Source organism: Aspergillus steynii (assembly GCF_002849105.1).
Source record: "Aspergillus steynii IBT 23096 chromosome Unknown P170scaffold_10, whole genome shotgun sequence".
Lineage (NCBI taxonomy): Eukaryota > Fungi > Ascomycota > Eurotiomycetes > Eurotiales > Aspergillaceae > Aspergillus > Aspergillus steynii.
Window position 1 is genome coordinate 91,054 of NW_020194407.1, and position 20,053 is coordinate 111,106.

Here is a 20,053-nt window from a genome sequence, read left to right on the forward strand (position 1 = left end):
TCTATGGGAGTGGGAAAAGTCATCTGGATTTTTTTTGCATCATTCATTACCAGACATTAGCTGTACAGAATTGTGCCACAATATTTTAACGGCCAGGCTTGAAGCTGAGCACCTATAGGAGGGAAAAGAGCGGTTAGCATTGATTCACGAAAATAAATCGAGAATGTTAATACACATACATCGTGTTTCCCGACTTCAACAATGTCATCTTCCGAGACACGCACACCGCCGACTCCTTCGATGTAGGAAATCGGTACGTCGCCCATGACCTTGTGGGCAACGTAGCCCACGGTGCTGTTTCTGCTGGGAGTTAGCAAGTCACACAGCTAAAAGGATGCAGGGAGCTTACTTCTTGACAAGGACGCAATCTCGGAATGCAGCGCTTCCGGCGCCGGACGAGAAAGTAGAGATGTTTCGGACTGGGAAAACAGGCACAAGCCCCAGGAGCTCCGCAGCTCGGGAGAGACACTGTACCACTCCGGTGGATCCAAAGCGATAAAGGACCATGTCCTTCATGTTTTCGACGCGGCTAATTTGACGTTAGGCAGACTCAGAGAGAAAATGCAATAGGGCGTCATACTTCTTCAACTTTTCATCCATCTCCTTCAATCCACCGCCATCGGCATCGCCCATATCTATGAGATCTTCTCTCGTATCTAGGAATTCGCTTCCTTCCACATACTTGATGTAATTTTGCTTCGCAAGCCTTCGAAGGAAAACCTCCGAAATAGCGGAACAAAGCACGATGGATTTCGGGTCTTGCATTTTGGCGATTTTGGCCACGTTCTGCATCCATCAATGTTAACAGCGATATAGGTGAAGAGCCACATGAGATGGGTACAAACCTTATCTGCGTCGGGGTGGTCGATTTTATTCAAAGCGAACACCGTGGGAAACTTCTCGTCGATAAATGCCTCCACGACTTTCTGGATCGTTTCATCCGACCAGTCCTCGAGGGGCTCTTTCAACCCTATTCGGTCCAAGCACCTTCCGACAATCGACGTTGTACTCCCATAACCGGAGAATTGGTTCTGCAAGGTATCCACGGCCGTCGACTCTGGAGTCGCAGTCAGTACATGTCATAAGCCTCTCGCGCAACCAGGCCATACTAACTAATTGCCATGTGTCTTCTCTTAATCGATCCCCTACGCCAATCAGCATTTATCATCGATGCGCGATCAAGTTTACTCACCACTTCTGCATCAGGTTCCCGAGAACCCACCGCACAATCTCGGAGTGCAGCCATTCAATGTCTTGCGAAGGATCATATCCTCGCGTCGCCTTTCCTGTTCACCCAATCCTGTGTCAGCTCGCTATCCTACATATATCGCGTGCTCCAGTGCTAGCAGACCTTCTGCGTCTGTTGTTCCGCTGACATCCACCACATGGATCAAGGCGTCCGCATGACGCAAGTCGTCCAAGAACTTATTACCCAATCCTCGACCTTGATGCGCACCGGGAACAAGACCAGCCACGTCGAGAAGTTCAATGGGGACCGAGCGTCGTCCCTCGAAACAACCTCCGTAGTTCGGCTTGCATTTATCCGAGACGTTGAATCGCTGACAGGCGCATTCTATTTGAAGGTAACCAATGGCGCGCTGAGGATCGATAGTAGTGAAACTGGTGTTTTTAAGGACATGTTAGAGCGCTCTCCAAGGAAACGTCGCGGTGTATCGGTTTCATAGCGAATGTCTGGACGTGGTTGAGATGGCAGGGTCACTCACGGGAAGTTTCCTATATGCGAAATCCCATAGTTAACAGACCGCACCCTCTCAGCACATTTGAAACAAAATATCCTTACCAACTTTAGAAGAAGCATCGGTCAAACTGTTCAGCGTGGTCGATTTCCCACTAGATGGCTAATGCCCCTCAGTTCGGTCAGCGGCGGTTCTTGCGGGCAGAAAGAGAGACAGACCTTTCCAACCAACCCGACCAACGGATCCCTGGGCATTTTGACCGATTTGTAGAATCCGGAAAGTCTATAGATAAGAAACAAGGCACGGACAGAAGTCTATACGGGTCTAATTGAATAGCAACGAGAATGCATTCCTGCGACAGCGGGGAAATCGCTGTAAATTCTGCAGTCTGGGATAGGAAGGCGGTGTACAGATCGCGAGAGATCGCGAGATTCCGATGGCTGCTCCGTCTTCGTTATCCAGTTCTCTTCACAACGGAAACCTGGAGGCTTTCAATCAAGTATGAAGCCGGGAAATGTAGTCGAATGTCTAATCCCATGATACCAAGTGGCAAGTGTCGGCTGAATCACTGATGGTACCCGCATGTGTTAACTTCCTTGGGAATAAGAACTGGTCACTCCCCTAGAGATCGAACCCCGCAATCCATGAATTATCTATCTAATGCATAATAATCTGAAGGATATATCAAAAACGCTAAGCTCGCTGGAATAAGCATACACATACCAACGCTTCATGATACGAGGCCTCCCGGAATATCTGTACACGGGTCAAAATGCAGCGCTAGTTTTCAACTGCGCCGGGAGAAATGGCAAGAATGACGACTAAGGCCGCTATGATCAAGGCAACGGCTACAAACGCGATCAACGCGATGCTGCCGCGGCTGGCGGGAAATTTACCACGGATGATCCAATACTGGCTTTCAAAGTAGCGATGGAAACCAACCAAAAGAATCAGGATAGCAACGCCAATGAATGTGGTCCCGAGAGGTTTGCCGATGCTGCGAAGGCGTGCCGAAGCAATCGTAGCGTGGACAGCCTTGGGGTCGTAGAATGGAGGCGACAGAAGGGGAGGGAGGCCGTGCATCGAAACCTCAGCATTCGACGTGTTACCGTTAGTAGAGCTGTTCAGGCGGAACAATTGGGTCACTGCAATTCCAATAGAGGCGAAGGCCAGCGAGGTCCGTAGCCAGGCGAGGAATGTCCGTTCTACCGGTCATCATGCAGCCCGTCAGTAAAAACGCCGGCGGCGGAGAGGGGCAAGAATTAAGCCAGGCGCACCTAATGCCAGATGATCACGAGCAACACTCCCCTTGTTCTCCAGTTCCAGACTGCCGTACCTGTCGGCGAACTGACTATACCATGACGCCTTGGGCTCTGCCAATTCTGACTGCTGAGCCTGTTGATCGGCAGCCCCGGGATTTCGGTGCGCCGAGTTCTTTCCAGGCGTGTCTGCAGAGCCCGAATCCCGATTTCTCAGGCCGTCGGTCGACTGGTAGTGGCGGTTGGACGAGTCGGAGCTCCTCACGATTGGGGTAGATTCGTTGGCGGGTTGCAGCGGGCCTTGATCAGGCGCCAGGGCGCGGTTCTGGGAGCCGAAGGAAGGCATGCGTCTGGATTCATTGCGAGACGAATGGGGGGACGAAGATCGATGCGTGGGAGATGAGGCGTTGACCTCCCTGGCGTTCGGACGGATCAAATCAGAGTAGTCCATGATGGCGTGCTCGCACGATCGCAGGGGTCATACATTGATAGCCAGCGACAACTGCTATTCGTGAAGAACGATGTGGATTTCGGAAACAAACCCCAGCTTTTCGGAGGCAGGTGGAGATTAGATTTAGGAATCAATCCGCACCCGTCCCAGCAGTCTATACTCCCTAGGGCGACTCGACGTTAGAAGAGGGAGAGATAAAGAACGCATGAGGAGTCAAAACAGGGGCGCAGGCTTCTCACAGAGTGACCGGTTCTTTAAGTTGGCCTGACTGCACCTGCATTTCTTTTCTTTTCTTAAAGCGACATCACGCGCCTTCCTGCGCCGGCAGCAACGCTAACCGCTTACGGTTACCTCATCGTCGATCACATGATGATCACAGTCCAGGCGCTAAGTCCTATTGGGGGAAATGTGTGAGCCCATACAGAAGGCGGTCGGTGTTGGTCCCCTCCGCGATTCTGCCGGCCGAACCCAGCCGCCTTCAGTCATGTGCCCGCCGTCAACTGACCGTCTTGCATGCCGTGTGAACAAGTCAACTGAGCGGTTGGATTGTCTTGACTCCGTACTCTTTTTGCTTTGCAAGATGGCTTCTCAGGTGTCCGTGCCCAACCCATCTCCGTCCGGCAAGATCGACTTGTCGAAAAAGCTCTCGGAGCTTCGAGCGAGTAATCGCAAGTCTCAATCGGCGCCCTCCAGAGAGCCTGCCCCCGTCACCCCGCCTCTCACGAATCCCCCCGATCTATCGTCCCATCAATATGCACGACCGGCGCGCCGCATCTTGTCGAAACATGACCACGAGCTCTTTCTCTCCTCGCCGACCTATACCCTAATCCTTGCGTTCATCTTCGGTCTCTCCGACTCGGTGCGGGGACGGGCCGCCACCGATCTCAACCGCCAAACACCCTCTCCCAATATCTCCAAGATCCAGTCGGTCGTGAACAACATCCGCACGCTCCTAGAACAACATCCCTCCATCGATCAAGGCGGCTCGAGATTTGGCAACCCCGCTTTCCGCGACCTATTCGACGATGTGTCCACGCAATGCGCCGCCTGGCATAGGAATATTCTGGGAATACAAGATGCAGCGGCCGTGGAGGAGGCGTCATCATATCTCATTCACTCGCTAGGCTCGCGGGACCGACTCGACTACGGGTCCGGACATGAGCTGAATTTCATGATGTGGCTCTTGTGTCTTCGCCAGATGTCAATCTTCTCGAAACCAGACTTCGCCCTGGTTGTTTTCCAAGTATACGTCAACTACATGCATCTGATGCGCCAGGTGCAAGCCACATACTATCTGGAACCCGCCGGCTCCCACGGTGTCTGGGGTCTGGATGACTACCATTTTCTCCCATTCCTGTTCGGCGCCTCGCAGCTTGTCGGCCACCCTTACATCACGCCGCTGGGCATCCACAACACGGCTATTCTCGACGAGGAAGGCGACCAGTACATCTATTTGGACCAGGTGCGATGGGTGGATAGCGTGAAAAACGTCAAGGGGCTGCGGTGGCATAGTCCGATGCTGGACGACATCTCCGGGGCCAAGAACTGGACCAAGATCGAAGGCGGCATGAAAAAGATGTTCGTCAAGGAGGTCTTGGGCAAGCTGCCGATCATGCAGCACTTCCTGTTCGGCAGCCTGTTGCCGGCCGCAGAGGGCATGGGGGAGATGACGGAGGACATGCTGGATGAACATGACCATGACCATGGCAATGACCACGCCCATGCTCAACATACCGACCACTTTGGCGATTGCTGCGGCATCAAGGTGCCGAGTTCGGTGGCGGCGGGAGAAGAGATGCGAAAACGCGTTGGGGGGACAGGGCTGCGGCCAATTCCATTTGACTAGATTACGCTGGCTTTATGATGCATGAATGGAATATGGTATTTACTTGGTACATGATAATGGAAATCACTTTCTCAGGTTGATGTCTTTGCTATTTTGACTAACCAGTGCTTTGCAGATACATTAGCGTACTGGTGTGCCAAATCATAATCACTTTCATTTACCTCATCCACTCCATTGATAACCAACGCACAATCTCATTACACTATAATCAAGATACACTAATAACTCAAACAAGCTTCAGAAAGAATGTCCACTATTAAGACCACATCCTTGGATGGAATTCATCACCGTGGCAAATGACCCTCTCAATCAAAGACAATCTTTCAGAATTTACAACTGAGTCAAAATATGAGAAATAACTTACAGATAAAACTAATTGACAATATCCAACGCATAAACAAAGCAAACTCCTTGACTCTTATCTCATGAAAATGAATACAGGTATGAGATGGATATCAATATCGCAGCTGACAACTTTACTTTACTATCAAAATACAACAGAACAATCTATGAATTCGAATCAATTCATTTCAAACCCTTTTTTTCATTTAATTGAATTTCAAGCAAACCCTCAAGATGTGTCCATCTGAAGGTAAAAAGAAAAACCCTTGTTCCCGAACAAAAGAAATGCAGGAGAAGCCTGGCCATTCAATATATTCATGACCTTACATCCCCAAATAAGCAAACAAGCAAGAATTGAGAGAGAAGACTGCATCACTTCACTGGCGGCTAGTTATCAGAATCAGACGGATTGGATACAACCTCCATCTCCCCATTCTCATGCTCGACCACCGTAATTCTATTCATATATCTCCCAATATCAGAGACAGGAACAGAGAACATCTCTAGGTTCCCATTATCATCTATGCGAATCATAGTAACGGGTTGTTCTCCCGTATGTTCCTCATGACCAGACGAATCAGAGATAACCTCCAGGTCCCCATTCTCATCCTCGATCAGCCTAAGGGGTCTTCCCCCAGGGCTCCCGTCACCCAGGGTACCAGCACCGCCATTACCAGCACCAGCACCAGCGGCATTATCACGAGCATCAGCAATAGCCGCAGCAACAGATTCGAGGATCTCCATCCTCAGATTCTCATTCTCGGGCAGATTCACATATCTGGCCACGGGACTCGCAGCATCAGGACCGGCCACATCACCAGCCCCAGCAACCGTAACGGCAACAGCGGCCAGAATCTCCAGCCGCATATTCCCTTCCGCGGCCAGAAATGCAGAGTTACCACTAGCTGCCGCCGTTGCGACCGCCGCGGCCATCTCATTCTGAAGCTGGGCCTCCGCCGCCGAATCCGATTCCTCGCTCTCCGTCCGCACAGGAGATACGGCAATGCCGCTGTTCTCCATCTCGGAGTCGACCGCCTCTTGGGCCGTGCGGAGGACCTCGGCCTCGTCTTCGTACTCGACGCGAACCTTCAGGACCACGCCGGATGCCGGGCAGTCGCTCTCGGTGCGGTAGAGAGTGAGACTCTGGTTCCGGAGGTCTTGCCTGAGCATGTCCAATAGCTCGTCCTTTGAATGGTCAGCTTGCATCAAACCGCCTAGGGGGAAGTGGACGTAATAGACGAACACACCTGTTTCAGATGTCTCGGGGGTGAGAGCAATTGGGTGGTTAGAATCGGCCATCTTGGTGTCTTGGAGATCAAGTTATCTCGGTGGTGGTTGGTGAAGAGATTGAAGATGGTTGTTGGTGAGGGGAGGTGTGTTGGAATTGAAAACGGATGAAGATGGTGGATAGAGTGATGTGAAATGGAAGATGGGCAGCTATTTATACGATTTAGTTCTTTTAGACGAGCATATTCCACATAGGAATCAAGGAATATTGCATTTGTTAAGGGGAAGTGCCATGTAATGGGTTCATCGATAAAGATGAGAAGAGACTTTCCAATAGATTCATGGGAACATCCTGCGGCTCTTTTCTAGTTATGATCTCTAGATGGAATAAATCTGAGTTCAAAGGAGAATGCCAGTCTGTCTTTATCTTTCACAGTGTAATTCCGGTAGGTCTTCGCTCATCTAAGGGGTATTTCCCTGTACTCAATGAGTTCAACAAGTTCAATATCGACGGAATCAAATCGATCAATTCATGCTTAATGCTACTTTCCTACTAGCTCTCATAGCATATCTTCTGACGACAGTAGTAGGTCCTAATAGTATAACCACATTTTGATTATTCAGGTAATCAACAATTTCACCCATACCTCACTCAAGTATCAGTTCCTAGACTTTCTTGTATCTAGTTAACAAATGCTACTCTAGGCTAAAACCACCCCCATAACCAACCACACAACGACAACACTGCTCCGGTAATTAATAAAAACAGCAATACTCAATCTAGACCTTATCCCCAATCCAACAAATCACCTCCCTATCCCAGTGGTTAGTATCAGAAATGTACACTCCTATACTACGATGTCACATGACCCGTCTAAAGCAGCGACCGCGCTAACCCACAAGGCACCTGATCGGCCCGGCATCCTCACCAGGCAGTGCGACTTCTTTCTCCTCACTCCTCACTTCAATCTCCAATTATCTAAAACCCCGAATTAATATTTGCGGGGAAAAGCAAAATGCCCCCAGGCAGCGAATACGCCTCGGGCGGGGGTGGAAAACTCAAGCTCAAGGGCTCCAAGGTCAGCGACGGCCGAGTAGACAAGAAAAAGAAGAAGGCCAAGAAGAGAGAGGAGGAGAAGAAGACGGAGGAGGCCAGGGGGGACGACGGCCACGATAAGAACAATGAAGAAGGTCAGGTCCAGGGCCAGGGGAAACCGGACGACGAGGTAACGGCCTCGACAGGGGCAGCAGAGGAGGATGGTGGCGTGGTGGTGGGCAAGACGGAGGCGGAAAGGAAGTATGAGGATGCGAAGAAGAAGAGGGTATGTTTGGTTCAGTTTTATTTTTATTTTTATATTTTTATGTTGTCTATTATTATTCTTCCATCTCTCCCTTTATGATATACTAACGGAAACCCCAGCTCCAAGAACGGCTCAAACGCGACGGAGTCAAAACACACAAAGAGCGAGTGGAGGAGCTCAACAAGTACCTGAGTCGGCTGAGTGAGCATCACGACATGTAAGTTCCCCTCGATAGAGTCTTTGGCACGCCATGGATGTTGTGGACATCTTTCGAACTGACGACATTCCAGGCCGAAGATCGGACCGGGTTAAAAGGCAGCGGTTCACAGTCCCATCACATCATTGTCGGTCTTCTTGCCGAGAGGGACGTGGGTTTCATTGTTGCTTGGGACGGGGGAGTTTTCTGTTGGTTTCCTTGGATTTGCTCGTGCGACTATACTTACTGGAGAGTAGATTTATTTCCATGTCTTTTTTTATTTTATTTTCTATTTTTTCCTAGGATGCAATTTGTTTCATCGGACGAAATGAAGAATCGCACCAAGGCAACTAGTCTGGCCAGCATCATATGACACGGCTACGTTCCGCCTGCTCACTGGCCACGACGGGCGATTGTGGCCACGCCTGCTGCCCATTCCCAGCCTGGTGGTTGGACAATCCAGGTCATCGAATCTGCAGCTGTATATACCTAAGGGCGTTTGCGTATGTGACACGGGCGACCTGAAACTCGCCCTTCTATTCATATGTGTATGTAGTAAGTGGACTGAGTGTAGTAGGGTAAAATGAAATGTAAAGTTGAAATTATCAAACAAAAAAAGGGGAATCCTGGGATCGTTGCGTGGCGGACAAGGTCCCCAGCCCAAATCAACCCTCAGGATTCATGCGAAAACTAATTCAAAACCGTATGTGACAAAACTCCGCAGAGAACAACGCCTTGCACATGATCTTGATCGGATCCAAGACTAAGATAGCGAAATAGAGTAAAAGAAACGAAAAGAATCCCTCCCAACCCATAAAGACAAGAAAAAGAAATATCAGAGGGTCACCAAGACCATGCGGCAGTTGCTAATGACGAAGTAAAATGGAAGATGAACGGATTCCGCGCGCAAATCGGACACCGCGCTAAAACTTATCAACCGGTTCGATGACCGAATCCGCAGAAAATCGTGACGAAATGAAAGGTAGTTGGATGCTGGCCGGGCGAGAACCGCGGTCGGGGAGTCTCATACCCCCTTGATGACCTGGGTGCGCTCGTTGTTCAGCTTGTCGGCATTGCGGGCGTGGGATTCCTTCTTGCAGTCCTCCAGGCCGGTACAGGAGTGGGCCTCGAGCATGCGATGCCTCGAGCAGAAATGGCCGTGGCAAAAGCTGCAGTCGCCGACGATGCGTTGGGCGGCTTCCTTGCACTCCTTGAAGTTGCAACGGGGCTTACGGGGAGCCATGATGCAAGAGTGGCGATTCGGACGGGGGGAGTGGAGGAGCTGTCGGAACGGGGCCGATAAGCGCTGGGAAGAGCGAACGGAAGGGGAGTCGTCTGGTGAGAAACGAGCGAGAGCGACTCTTTTTTTTTTTTTGGTTTCGCTTGTTTTATTGGTCAAACAAGACAACGATAGTGGTTGTGGCGATGAAGCGGAGTAGCGATCGCAGTCAGGAGAGACGCAGACCGAAAGATGGGTGAATTGAGCAGCGGACGCTTGCGGGTGACGTGGACGGCGGAGAGGTTTAAGCCGAGGAAAGGCAGAAGAGGAGGTCCGATAGAGAGATAAGGAGAGGGAGAGGAAGAGAGGAAGAGAGAGAGAGGAAGAGAGAGAGAGAGGCGATAAGGACGAGTATATATACGGGCGAGGGCGGAGATAGGGATGAGGAGAAGAAAGGAGGTGCGGTAGGATCGGGAACGGAGAACTCCAGGAAGAAAAAGGACGAACAAAGAGTGAGGCGGCAAAAGGCGAGAAGCAGCGCAAAGTCAATTTAAATGGAAGCCACGAGAGGATTCATGGATGACCGGCTGAGTCACGGCCACCTGCACCGCGCTGATCCGACGTCGTCGTCGTCCGTCGCAGGCCAACTAGTCACTGGGACTATCGGGTGGAGGCAAATCGGGGGGAGGTGGAGCCGGAGGACAGAAGAATGGACTGGCAGTCAGGATGAGGCGAATGGCGAGGAAGTCGACCGGTTGCGCTTCCCGATCCAAGGGTCGATTAGGCCCCTTTCTTGCCTCTCATGTGACTTGGTATTACTTATTCTACTGCGTAGTATTCGGAGTCCCCTGATTCCTGAATCATTCGGTCTATACGAGTCTTCCCCTATCAAATGGATATCCCATAGATCCTATGCAACGCCACGCAATCCGGACAGACAGCCGTTTTCCCTGCACGCCGACCACAATCACATCCCACCGTCCTCCGTACATACATACATATCGGCTCATGCAACTACCCTCTGCAGCCATCCATGAAGAACATCCCTCGGAGGTCCGTGGGCGACTCTGTACTCCGGAGTAAGGGAGGCGTTATTGGATCGACATGGTGTGTAACTACCTACACACCGTATCTTGTCCGGTTTGAAGAGGGAATAAAATAAAATGAAGGCAACCCAAATAAAATAAATTAGAATAGAATAGAACACATCCAAGGAATCAACCTTCGGGTGCGAATCAAACTTTTCCCGTCTCCTCCCAACCCAAGAATCCCCGAAGACAGGAAACTTCCTCGAAAATTCCACAAAACCTTCATCTCCAAACCCAACTTGTGCCACGATCCCCGACGAAACGCCGGATCCGTTCAGGCCCCTCCCCTCCTCCACCAAACCTTCGCCGTCGTGAATCTCCTCATCTTGGGCACAAACCCTCGGCAGACACCTCATCGCCGTTGCGGCCTGCTCCCGGGTTGGTTTGACGACAGGGAGGGGAGGGGGTTTATCTATTCTCTTGATTTGGCTCTATCTGAGAGATAACGGATATCCCCAGGTATACTGCGTAGATAAAAAATCAATTAATTAATTAATTAATATAACAATAAAAAGAACACAACAAATGCAAACAAGCAACCCATAGAATTCTTCCCTTTGTAAAGGAACACCTACCCACTTGTTAATGTAAACACCTCGTCAGGCGAGCACGGAATCCTCTACAGACTGGACACGACGAGGCCGCTCAGTCGATCATTGCCTCGCGACTCCTCCGTCGGGGGGATCATGCAAGGCAGGGTGGACGGACACTTCATCTTGACCCTGGCACCGTGGGGGTCTGTGGTTTCGCTTTAGCTGCTGGGTTGGCCGGGAACTAGTCGGCTGGTCTGGAGATAGTGAATACTCAATCCTCCTGAAGGATGGATATCGGCCTTGCCAACGTATTGAGGGGTTGTTGGTAACTACAGAGTCCTACTACTATTAGTCATGCCCGTCGACCTTCTCAATTTCTTTCGTTGACGTGATCAGAGTTGTATGGATGAAATCGGTAAACTTAGGACCCCCAGGGTTATCAGACAGCAAAAGGGAAACGCAAATCCGTGGTAGAAACGCCATGTGCCAATCGCAACGCACCAGATCGCCCGTGAAACCACCAGCTAAGAAGAAGAAAAAACACCAGATGAAAAAATAAATGAAACTACACGCCCATTTCTTTCTCCTTCCCGGCGTCGGGGTCCAGGTACGTTTCTTTCTCCGCCGCCTCGTACTCCCCGACCAGGTCCATGACAACGGCGCGCGCCTCGTCGAATTCGCCCAGCCCGTCCGTGAATGGGCTCTCCTTCTTGTATTGTTCCAGGAATGCATTTCGCTTCCGCAGTCGGTCGTACTGCTGGACGATCCGCTTGAACAACGTTGCGACCGACGTGTGGTTCGCCAGCATCAGTCCGCTGACCCGATGCGTGTTCTGCATGTACGGCGACTTCTTGGTCAGGGCAACCTGGATACTGGCGGGGCCCCAGGGGATGAACGACGCCAATCGCCGCTCGCGGATTCGGAGCAGGGATTTGTGCACGTCGGTCGGATCGGCTTCGCCCTGGATGATGTTGAGAATGCTCATGTAGCAACTGGATTTCGTGGGGTTGATCGAGACCATGCGGTTCTTGGGCTGCAACAGACGTCGCATGACGTCCAGCACCGTCGTCTTCCGCACCGTCTTCGCCTGCTCGATGTTGTCGCCCGTGAACGGCGTGTAGGACGTGATCAGGAAGTGGCTGCGAGGCGTCGGGATGAGGGAAGCGATGATCCCAACGAGGTCATTGTGCATGTACCCGGGATAACGGAGGGTGGTGGTCGACGCGGACATGACGGTAGAAACCTGGTGGCAATTTAGCGACCACGTTCTCTCGGGCTGCAGAGAGAAATCCCACTTACCAGTTGGTTCGTCTGTTGGAATGAGGGCTCCTGCACGTGAAGTCTGTCTGCAACGATCCTCGAAAGTGCTCCGTTATCCAAAACCACCTAAAGTCACTCTTTAGCTACTCCCGCGGAACATGTTTCATATGATTCGGGTTCTTACCACAGAGTCGGCATTCTGGGTCAATCTTCTCATCGCAAGCAAACTGTTGTACGGGTTGACCACGACATCCGCCGACTGCGTATCCGGGAAGACGGAGTATGTCTGGATGAGCTTCTTCGGAAACCGGTCGTTCATTCGCTCCAGGATAAAACTGCCCAGTCCAGAGCCAGTACCGCCGGCAATGGAATGTAGAAACATGAACCCCTGTGCCGAGTCAGCAGCGGCCGATGAAGGTTCTTGCTCAATATATTCTTACCTCCAGCGAGTCACTCCCGTCTGCTTCACGGTCAATCATGTCGAAGATTTCCTCTTGCACCACTTCGCCGGCAGCATAACCCGCACCCCAGTTGTTCCCCGCACCAATGCCTTGTTGTCCGATGAAGAAGTTCTCGGGGTTGTAAATGTTCTTGTAGGGACCGGATTGGATGGCGTGAAGGACCTAGTTTTCAGAAATCTCAGCATGTCGTTTGAAGAGGAATTTGCGGTTTCTCGAACGGGAATGGCATCATACTCTGGGTTCTAGGTCTAGCAAGATCGCTCGAGGAATGTACCGGGTATCGTCACTCTAGACCAGATCGATTAGTATTTCCTTCTCCCTAACTTGGAGGCCATAAATGCCAGCCAGCTCGACAGCGTGGAAAGTACCTGGTAGAAGAAGACATCCTTGCGATCGCCGCCCTCCGTTGCGAACTCCTCCAGGTTTCCATCCTGGCTGATTCCATGCTCCAGGCAGAGCTGCTGCCAGAATTGGCCACCGACTGCAAATCTCACGGGTCAGCACCATTAATTCGATACCTATATGCCGGCTGAACAGAGCTAGAGAAGGGCGCAAATGTGTATCGAGGGCGTTCGTACCGTTGTTGCCGCACTGGCCGGCTTGGATCGTGATTATTTCTCTGCACACGAGACCGTTGTCAGTAATCCATTCGTTGAGTAACAAGGGAGTCCGCCTGAAGGATTGGCGTAGGAGCACGTACCTAGGCATCTTGGGGAGGCCGCTGAGGGTAGTCGATGGTTTACGGCCCACGCGTAGCGCGCCGCGGGGAAACTTGAATTGGAGTGTGACGATGTGGTTGCCTCAGGCCTCCAGCAGCTTGTCTACCGCAATGCACCGGATCTGCGTTTGGGATGATTGGATCTGAACAAGAAGGCAGAAGAGCCATATATGTATAATGGGGATTTTCATATTCGTAATTCTCCATCTAATTAATACTAATTTTGACGGGGTTGGCGCCTTGGGCAGCCGGTCACGGGCCTTGCCGCGTAAACAATGCAATGCAATAAGCACATCTCCCCAGCCATGCTCTCGATGGGAGCCATTCCGTTGGAAGGAATACTTCAAGATATCTTTTTTGCTCCTCAGCATTATCTCTCTTGTCAAACGAATTGCTTCTCGCTATTGCTGGTCATGACGGGTAGGTTCAAAATCCGGCTTTGCACGCCGTTACAAGCAGCCCAGCACCGGCAACCACGCCGTCAACAATTCTCACCTGTTTGCCTTGCTTCGGTCCGTAGGCCTTGACGCAGCCTTCTCGCACCGCTTCCTCCATGCCTGCCATGCCCGCACATCCCATACAAATCGCAGTCAACGGATCGGACGTACTCTTGATGAGCTTCTCGGTAGCCTCGCTGATTCTTCGCTTCACTTCCTCCGCGGGGGTGGTATGTAGTTCAACCGCTGTAAGTCCGGTCGTTTCTACGCCAGCGAAACGACGGGTCGGGTTGTTGGCACCCTCGGAATGAACGAGCATTTCAGCTACGGCCTTGCCAAGCTCCTCCTTCCAGACACTACCCGTGGAGATAATCCCGAATGTATCATTCGCCTGGGCCTTGCCGTATCCCTGATCGCCGATGAGGTGAAACGAGCTAATCAAAGACAGCGACGTGACAACGCTGGCCTCAAAGATTCCGGTCACACATTTCCTCGTCGCTGCCGGTCCCGGAGCATCTCCTATCGAGGCACTGTCCTCCAGATTTGTAATTGCCTTTTTCAGCATACCCACGAGGGGGTGAGCGGAGTAGCACGCCACAAGGAAAGCGTCATATTTGGGTATCAATGGCTCCACGAAGGGCATGCAGTGCAACGCGGATTTCGCCGAGTCCTCCCCCGAGTTGATGCTGGGCACGCCTTCAATGATTCGGCCATCCGCGAGAGTGACGGATTCTGACGGAGCCGTGAAGTAATTGAACTGGACGTCCGTGAAGTTGAGGTTTTCCACGATGGGATTCAACGTATCCGTCATGTGTTGCGAAGTATTCGGGTTGATGACCAGGATAGCGAACCGTCTGTTAGTGGTTGGAGCCATGGTGGAGCAGCGAGATCGGCAACATCAATGATCGCGGAATGTTGTGGGAACCGGATTTGGGGATGATAGATGGCTGTTGAAGACGGCGAATTTTAGCGAATCGCTAGTAGGGAAGGAAGTGGGTGTTAGCTCGCAGTCAGAGCAGCGACGGAACACTGCATACTGAGACGGACCGCCACCGATTCTCGGACAGCAAGTCAGCTGTATGAGGGACGAGAGTACAAAAATGCAAGGGTGGTATACACTTCCTCATGGAGTTACTCGATGCGGCGGCGATTCGGGGAGAAGAAGACCAAGACTCGGCATTTGATTGCTTACTGAATGCGGGGAAGATCACATCAGCCGCTGCGTATCTCCAACATCCCACTTTAAAGTCTCCCCCGTACGACTTCGTCATTCCGGAACACACGCATCCAGAAATCGCACGGCAATCTTAAATTCTTACCAGGAATATCCTGTCCAATTGAGGTAATTCCAGAACCTCCACATTTCCCAGCTACTGCATCCTCATTCCTGGGCTGACGTGATCTCCGCATCCCCCGCCATGGTAGTAGTTCCAGCATCCAGATCGTTACACGCGCCGATCCTTCAAAATGCCTTTGGTGGCACAGAATCCCACGCCAAGGGTGATCCTGGGTCTGATGACTTTTGGCCCCGACGAGTCGAAGGGAGCCCGCATCACGTCTCTGGACGACTACAACAAATGTTTGGATTACTTCCAACAGCAGGGGTTCAACGAGGTCGACACCGCCCGGATCTACGTGGGGGGAGAGCAGGAAGCCTTTACCACCCAGGCGAAATGGAAGGAGCGTGGTCTGACGTTGGCAACGAAGTGGTATCCCAAAAAACATGGGGATCACAAACCTAACGTTCTCCGGGAGAACCTAGAGCTCTCTCTGAAAGAGCTGGGCACCAACCAGGTCGATATCTTCTACCTGCATGCTCCGGATCGCTCTGTTCCTTTTGCAGAGACTTTGGAGGCTGTCAATGAGCTGCATAAAGAGGGGAAGTTTGTAGAACTGGGCCTTAGTAACTACACGGCATTTGAGGTTGCGGAGATAGCCACTCTTTGCAGCGAGAGAGGGTGGGTGCGCCCGACCATATACCAGGCCATGTACAATGCCATCAGTAAGTTGTTTCTGAACCGAGACCTGCACCATCATAGCACTGGATCTGATTGAGATACCTGTAGCGCGGTCCATCGAGACTGAGCTGGTCCATGCCTGCAAGCGGTATGGCATCAACATCGTGATCTATAACCCCCTCGCGGGTGGAATTTTCTCCGGCAAATACAAGTCCAAGGATATCCCCGCGGAGGGTCGATACAGTGCCCAATCTGTCATTGGTGAATTGTACCGCAATCGTTATTTCCATGATGCGACGTTCGACGCCCTGCGTGTTGTCGAACCTGTTGTCGAGAAGCACGGGTTGACATTGCCGGAGACTGCGTTCCGCTGGCTTCACCATCATTCTGCTCTCAACATGAAAGACGATGGCCGGGATGGAATTGTGATCGGTGTGAGTAACTTTGCGCAATTAGAAGCCAACTTGAGAGATGTTCAGAAAGGCCCGCTCCCAGAAGAGGTGGTCGAGGCTTTGGACAAGGCCTGGTTGATCACAAAAGCCACCACTCCCAACTATTGGCATCTTGACCTGAATTACACTTACGACACCAAGGCCTTGTTCGGGTCCAAGTCAAGCGCTTAGGTGTTGCACAATCTTGACAAGTAAATAGGTAAATATATGATCCAAAACGATGAACATATATACTTCGGTTGTTGGAATTGAGACTTGCAGTGTCCCAATCGGCATCGTAGTGTCATTACTACCTAGGTAGTATGCATACTGGGAGTTAAATACAAGTCATCCTGGAAACAGAAAAACCATCGGAAGTATCATAGGCAGCTGTTGAATTAAAAATAAAAATTTTAAAAATAACAATAAATCATGCAAATGTGCTACAAATGTTAAGATAGGCTACTTGATTACCTATGTCCTCTTGCACGTACCCTTCGCTTATGTCTCTCCATATGCCGTTTTTAACCAGAGAGCTTGATAAAGCTAGGAGAAAGCTTGAAACATGCTGGCCAATATTCCATTGACTTCGATTCAGCCACTTAAAATCAGACTCGGGGTGGTATGTACTGCCCTGCATAGCCTATTGCACATGTGTCATACCCGGCTCGGATGTGTTCTACTGAGCCCGGGATCCTACAGGTTTGGTCTTGAGCTCTCCTATGTATAGTTATAGTCATATGCGTCCCTTTTTGTCCCCCCCCCCAACGAATACTCTTGAACAGAAGTTTTATCTCAAGATGGTAGGGCTTCAACGTCTCATGTCCCAATTCTCCAAGAATTCCATTCAATACGATCGAGTGGAGAGTGAAGAAGATAAAGAAATCACCCACGAATCAACGCCAAAAGGTAAGACTCGCCATGAAAAACTCAAGCAGATTCTATCCCGAGTGTCGTTACTATGGATAAACACCACGCTCCTCGGGATCACGGGGATATTCTTCTTCGGGTCTCTCACGAGAATGGGATGCCACAACACAAACAACTCACTGAGAGATTTCATCTCGATGCCCTGTAAGTAATGGCCAACCGAATGGCAAGCCCGCTTGTGAGGTTGATGGTTTTATAGCACCCGCCATGGACGATGCCGATGTCTCCTTTTCCACGGAGTGGATCGATGGCAATTTCCTCAACAACGATCCGCTGAGCATATTCCGCCAGGAACCCAGCCTTGAAGTCGACATTGCCTGGTCCAAGCTCGCCGATACGAGGCCAATTCCTCTGACACGGGAAGATGTGTTGGCGATTGGGAAAGACCCGGAGAAGTCAGTGAAACTAGGACCGGAATTCGGCCTGGGTCCGGACCTATACGCCGGTCGGGTCGACGTGTTCCACCAGCTGCATTGCTTAGATGCGCTGCGACAAGAGGCATATTTCGAGCACTACTACCACAACACGTACCCAGGCGGGTATAACCAGACCACCCAAAAGCACCGCGCTCATCTGTCGCATTGCATCCATATTATTTTGCAGAATATCCTCTGCCACGCAAATACAGATATTCTCACCCACATCTGGACCGATGCAGTCGATCATCCGTGGCCGGACTTCAATATTCCGCATAGATGCCGGGACTATCGGGCGTTAATGGACTGGCAACATCGCCATGCCGTGGACGAGGGTTTATTTGTCAAGATGAAGAGACCAGTGGGCCAGGAGCCTCGCAGGACAAGTAGCCACTTCAAGAAGATTGTCAATTCGGAAATGTATGGCCATCTTGAAGACATCATGGATGATGGGGATGTTGCATAGGATTGTGAGAAGAAGCCTGGCCTGTCAGTAACACAATGCCTAGGAGTAGATGTTGATTCTTTTATCCCAAAGATCCACAGATCATAGATGCGACGACTTCCACATCTCCAATCCTCGATGGTCTAACGGTCATGATTTCCGCTTGTCACTCTTAACGAGAACAAGCGCGGGAGACCTGGGTTCGACTCCCAGTCGGGGAGATTACTTTTTGTTTTTGCGCGGGCGAATAAATAATAGCGTCATCTCCTGGCTTATTTTTTAGTTTGATTTGATTTTTTCTTTTCTACCAGAGAATCCATGTCATTTTGGAATGTCACACCGCCTAACCCGACGCCAAAACCAGCAGAACGAGGAGGCGGTCGGGAGGGCGGTAAGCGGTCGGAGTGGCTGACATGGCCGCGAGCTGCTTCGGAACGGACAAGACGCTCTCTCAACAGCTCGAGACTCAACGCCAACCCGTCTCGCCCGTGGTTGTCACGCACTTCTTTCTAGCGTCTGCTTGCTTATCGATCTCGTCTCTCAATTGACTGTCGCTGGATCGCGTCTTTCGGAGCTATTCTTATCACTTCCCAGGTTCTCCCGATCACCCTTCACCATGGCGGACAGCGAGTTCGCGCCCAAGTTCTCCCCCTTCTTCTCGTTTGTGAGTATTTATTGGTCAACCATCTTGCCTTTACGGAATCTATGCTGATGCGAACAATTAGGCGGGTATCGCAGCTGCAGTATGTCCCTCCGACGAATCCCCAACTCGATCGATGGCGCTAACGACCTCTCGAAGATGATCTTCGGGAGTACGTCCCCTACATCTTCTTAGCTTGACAATGTCCCCCGACTCACAACGAGACAGCGATGGGAGCCGCGTATGGAACCGCAAAGGCTGGAATTGCCATTTCGGGTGTTGGAACATTCAGGCCGGATCTGATCATGAAGGCATGACCTTGACATGCTGCGATTCCGTTCCCTACTAACTGGGCCAGTCTTTGATTCCCGTGATCATGTCCGGTATTATCGCGGTATACGGGCTTGTTGTTGCCGTCGTTATCCACGGTGACCTGGACCGGGACCATAGTCAGGCTCTGTATACGTATGTTCAGCTCTGCCCTCACAGGCCCAGTCCCCTTTTGCCGTGCTGACATCCATCAAAGGGGCTTCATGCACCTTGGAGCGGGGTTGTCTGTTGGATTTACCGGATTAGCCGCTGGCTACGCCATTGGAATTATTGGAGATGCGGTAAGCCCAACTCCAAATGCAAGCCGCAACATCGTTCAGCTCGCTAATGATTTGCGTAGGGCGTGCGCGCATACATGCAACAATCCCGCGTTTACGTCGGAATGATTCTCATTCTTATCTTTGCGGAAGTGCTTGGGCTCTACGGGTAAGACATCATTCTTCGTGACAGTTCATCAGGCAGGGGATTGCTGACGCTAGCTAGCCTGATTGTTGGTTTGATTCTCAACTCGAAGTCCAGGGCTTGATCCCAGCGACTTGGCGTATTTGGTTGAATAGCATCCCAGATGTGAGTAGAACTCACTTCCTCGGATGTTGAGATTGTACCATCAAAAATCTACCATTCTATTGTATATCCTGTTAGGGAACGAGCCGGGGAAAGGGGTAGCCTGGATCGGCTTTGATCTCCTCCGCTTTTAGATCAAGGCTCTGTCACCATCCGTTCATGACCGAGGGACTATCAAGGCTAGCATGAGGCAAGGGGCGTCCCACTGAACCACGGGATAAGGGATATGTATGATTTTATAGTCAAGGCGCAGGTATTGCTCATATGCCATAGATAACCCTCCCAAATATAACGAGATACCACC

At 51.0% G+C, this 20,053-nt stretch overlaps 11 protein-coding genes and 1 non-coding gene across 12 annotated transcripts; 6 read left to right on the top strand and 6 right to left on the bottom strand.

Moving 5' to 3' along the window:
* Nucleotides 1-25: 25 nt before the first annotated feature.
* On the bottom strand, nucleotides 26-2,238 carry P170DRAFT_54022 (Ygr210 GTPase family protein). Its single transcript, XM_024855258.1, has 11 exons — nucleotides 1,916-2,238; nucleotides 1,802-1,859; nucleotides 1,725-1,734; nucleotides 1,352-1,620; nucleotides 1,193-1,286; nucleotides 1,114-1,145; nucleotides 846-1,057; nucleotides 581-786; nucleotides 350-529; nucleotides 180-300; nucleotides 26-112 (listed from the first exon to the last, which is right to left on the bottom strand). The coding sequence occupies exons 1-11, from the start codon at nucleotides 1,949-1,951 to the stop codon at nucleotides 86-88; spliced, it is 1,245 nt and encodes a 414-aa protein (XP_024698789.1). The 5' UTR covers nucleotides 1,952-2,238; the 3' UTR covers nucleotides 26-85.
* A 239-nt stretch (nucleotides 2,239-2,477) lies between these two features.
* On the bottom strand, nucleotides 2,478-3,407 carry P170DRAFT_480464 (uncharacterized protein; the record flags this gene model as incomplete). Its single annotated transcript, XM_024853781.1, has 2 exons — nucleotides 2,478-2,902; nucleotides 2,975-3,407. The coding sequence occupies 2 exons, from the start codon at nucleotides 3,405-3,407 to the stop codon at nucleotides 2,478-2,480; spliced, it is 858 nt and encodes a 285-aa protein (XP_024698790.1).
* Nucleotides 3,408-3,749: 342 nt separating this feature from the next.
* P170DRAFT_440954 (serine/threonine-protein phosphatase 2A activator) lies at nucleotides 3,750-5,739 on the top strand. Its single transcript, XM_024850199.1, has one exon. The coding sequence runs from the start codon at nucleotides 3,988-3,990 to the stop codon at nucleotides 5,251-5,253; it is 1,266 nt and encodes a 421-aa protein (XP_024698791.1). The 5' UTR covers nucleotides 3,750-3,987; the 3' UTR covers nucleotides 5,254-5,739.
* Nucleotides 5,740-5,982: 243 nt separating this feature from the next.
* On the bottom strand, nucleotides 5,983-6,894 carry P170DRAFT_513855 (uncharacterized protein; the record flags this gene model as incomplete). Its single annotated transcript, XM_024855151.1, has 1 exon — nucleotides 5,983-6,894. One exon carries the CDS (start codon nucleotides 6,892-6,894, stop codon nucleotides 5,983-5,985), a length of 912 nt encoding a protein of 303 aa, XP_024698792.1.
* Nucleotides 6,895-7,398: 504 nt separating this feature from the next.
* On the top strand, nucleotides 7,399-8,558 carry P170DRAFT_440955 (DUF1754-domain-containing protein). Its single transcript, XM_024850200.1, has 3 exons — nucleotides 7,399-8,144; nucleotides 8,243-8,340; nucleotides 8,414-8,558. Exons 1-3 carry the CDS (start codon nucleotides 7,839-7,841, stop codon nucleotides 8,433-8,435), a joined length of 426 nt encoding a protein of 141 aa, XP_024698793.1. The 5' UTR covers nucleotides 7,399-7,838; the 3' UTR covers nucleotides 8,436-8,558.
* A 627-nt stretch (nucleotides 8,559-9,185) lies between these two features.
* Nucleotides 9,186-9,562, bottom strand: P170DRAFT_480468 (AN1-type zinc finger protein; the record flags this gene model as incomplete). Its single annotated transcript, XM_024853782.1, has 2 exons — nucleotides 9,186-9,242; nucleotides 9,350-9,562. The coding sequence occupies 2 exons, from the start codon at nucleotides 9,560-9,562 to the stop codon at nucleotides 9,186-9,188; spliced, it is 270 nt and encodes an 89-aa protein (XP_024698794.1).
* A 1,970-nt stretch (nucleotides 9,563-11,532) lies between these two features.
* On the bottom strand, nucleotides 11,533-13,758 carry P170DRAFT_440959 (gamma-tubulin mipA). The gene is made up of 8 exons (XM_024850201.1): nucleotides 13,581-13,758; nucleotides 13,459-13,499; nucleotides 13,249-13,361; nucleotides 13,115-13,168; nucleotides 12,860-13,042; nucleotides 12,604-12,807; nucleotides 12,459-12,545; nucleotides 11,533-12,402 (listed from the first exon to the last, which is right to left on the bottom strand). Exons 1-8 carry the CDS (start codon nucleotides 13,586-13,588, stop codon nucleotides 11,725-11,727), a joined length of 1,368 nt encoding a protein of 455 aa, XP_024698795.1. The 5' UTR covers nucleotides 13,589-13,758; the 3' UTR covers nucleotides 11,533-11,724.
* Nucleotides 13,759-13,779: 21 nt separating this feature from the next.
* P170DRAFT_440960 (aspartate/glutamate racemase family protein) lies at nucleotides 13,780-15,025 on the bottom strand. The gene has a single exon (XM_024850202.1). The coding sequence runs from the start codon at nucleotides 14,907-14,909 to the stop codon at nucleotides 14,025-14,027; it is 885 nt and encodes a 294-aa protein (XP_024698796.1). The 5' UTR covers nucleotides 14,910-15,025; the 3' UTR covers nucleotides 13,780-14,024.
* Nucleotides 15,026-15,291: 266 nt separating this feature from the next.
* P170DRAFT_513859 (aldo/keto reductase family protein) lies at nucleotides 15,292-16,817 on the top strand. The gene is made up of 3 exons (XM_024855152.1): nucleotides 15,292-15,377; nucleotides 15,461-16,037; nucleotides 16,102-16,817. Exons 2-3 carry the CDS (start codon nucleotides 15,503-15,505, stop codon nucleotides 16,614-16,616), a joined length of 1,050 nt encoding a protein of 349 aa, XP_024698797.1. The 5' UTR covers nucleotides 15,292-15,377; nucleotides 15,461-15,502; the 3' UTR covers nucleotides 16,617-16,817.
* Nucleotides 16,818-17,224: 407 nt separating this feature from the next.
* On the top strand, nucleotides 17,225-18,236 carry P170DRAFT_459190 (oxidase ustYa family protein; the record flags this gene model as incomplete). Its single annotated transcript, XM_024851848.1, has 2 exons — nucleotides 17,225-17,433; nucleotides 17,504-18,236. 2 exons carry the CDS (start codon nucleotides 17,225-17,227, stop codon nucleotides 18,234-18,236), a joined length of 942 nt encoding a protein of 313 aa, XP_024698798.1.
* Nucleotides 18,237-18,347: 111 nt separating this feature from the next.
* P170DRAFT_t200 lies at nucleotides 18,348-18,436 on the top strand. Its single transcript has one exon. It is a non-coding gene; the product is annotated as a tRNA-Asp (tRNA).
* Nucleotides 18,437-18,831: 395 nt separating this feature from the next.
* On the top strand, nucleotides 18,832-19,711 carry P170DRAFT_450751 (V-type proton ATPase proteolipid subunit; the record flags this gene model as incomplete). The annotated part of the gene is made up of 6 exons (XM_024851143.1): nucleotides 18,832-18,879; nucleotides 19,080-19,166; nucleotides 19,214-19,320; nucleotides 19,382-19,466; nucleotides 19,526-19,611; nucleotides 19,669-19,711. The coding sequence occupies 6 exons, from the start codon at nucleotides 18,832-18,834 to the stop codon at nucleotides 19,709-19,711; spliced, it is 456 nt and encodes a 151-aa protein (XP_024698799.1).
* Between the last annotated feature and the right edge of the window lie 342 nt (nucleotides 19,712-20,053).

Coding starts and splice junctions, on each gene's coding strand:
- P170DRAFT_54022 (XM_024855258.1), bottom strand. CDS start 1,951: ATGCCCAGGGATCCGTTGGTCGGGTTGGTTGGAAAG. Junction 1,146..1,192: donor GGGAACCTGATGCAGAAGTG/GTGAGTAAACTT, acceptor TGATTGGCGTAG/GGGATCGATTAAGAGAAGAC. Junction 787..845: donor ACCACCCCGACGCAGATAAG/GTTTGTACCCAT, acceptor TGATGGATGCAG/AACGTGGCCAAAATCGCCAA.
- P170DRAFT_440954 (XM_024850199.1), top strand. CDS start 3,988: ATGGCTTCTCAGGTGTCCGTGCCCAACCCATCTCCGTCCGGCAAGATC.
- P170DRAFT_440955 (XM_024850200.1), top strand. CDS start 7,839: ATGCCCCCAGGCAGCGAATACGCCTCGGGCGGGGGTGGAAAACTCAAG. Junction 8,145..8,242: donor AGGATGCGAAGAAGAAGAGG/GTATGTTTGGTT, acceptor CGGAAACCCCAG/CTCCAAGAACGGCTCAAACG. Junction 8,341..8,413: donor CTGAGTGAGCATCACGACAT/GTAAGTTCCCCT, acceptor ACGACATTCCAG/GCCGAAGATCGGACCGGGTT.
- P170DRAFT_440959 (XM_024850201.1), bottom strand. Junction 13,362..13,458: donor CGGCCAGTGCGGCAACAACG/GTACGAACGCCC, acceptor TGAGATTTGCAG/TCGGTGGCCAATTCTGGCAG. Junction 13,043..13,114: donor TGCTAGACCTAGAACCCAGA/GTATGATGCCAT, acceptor TCTGAAAACTAG/GTCCTTCACGCCATCCAATC.
- P170DRAFT_440960 (XM_024850202.1), bottom strand. CDS start 14,909: ATGGCTCCAACCACTAACAGACGGTTCGCTATCCTGGTCATCAACCCG.
- P170DRAFT_513859 (XM_024855152.1), top strand. CDS start 15,503: ATGCCTTTGGTGGCACAGAATCCCACGCCAAGGGTGATCCTGGGTCTG. Junction 16,038..16,101: donor GGCCATGTACAATGCCATCA/GTAAGTTGTTTC, acceptor AGATACCTGTAG/CGCGGTCCATCGAGACTGAG.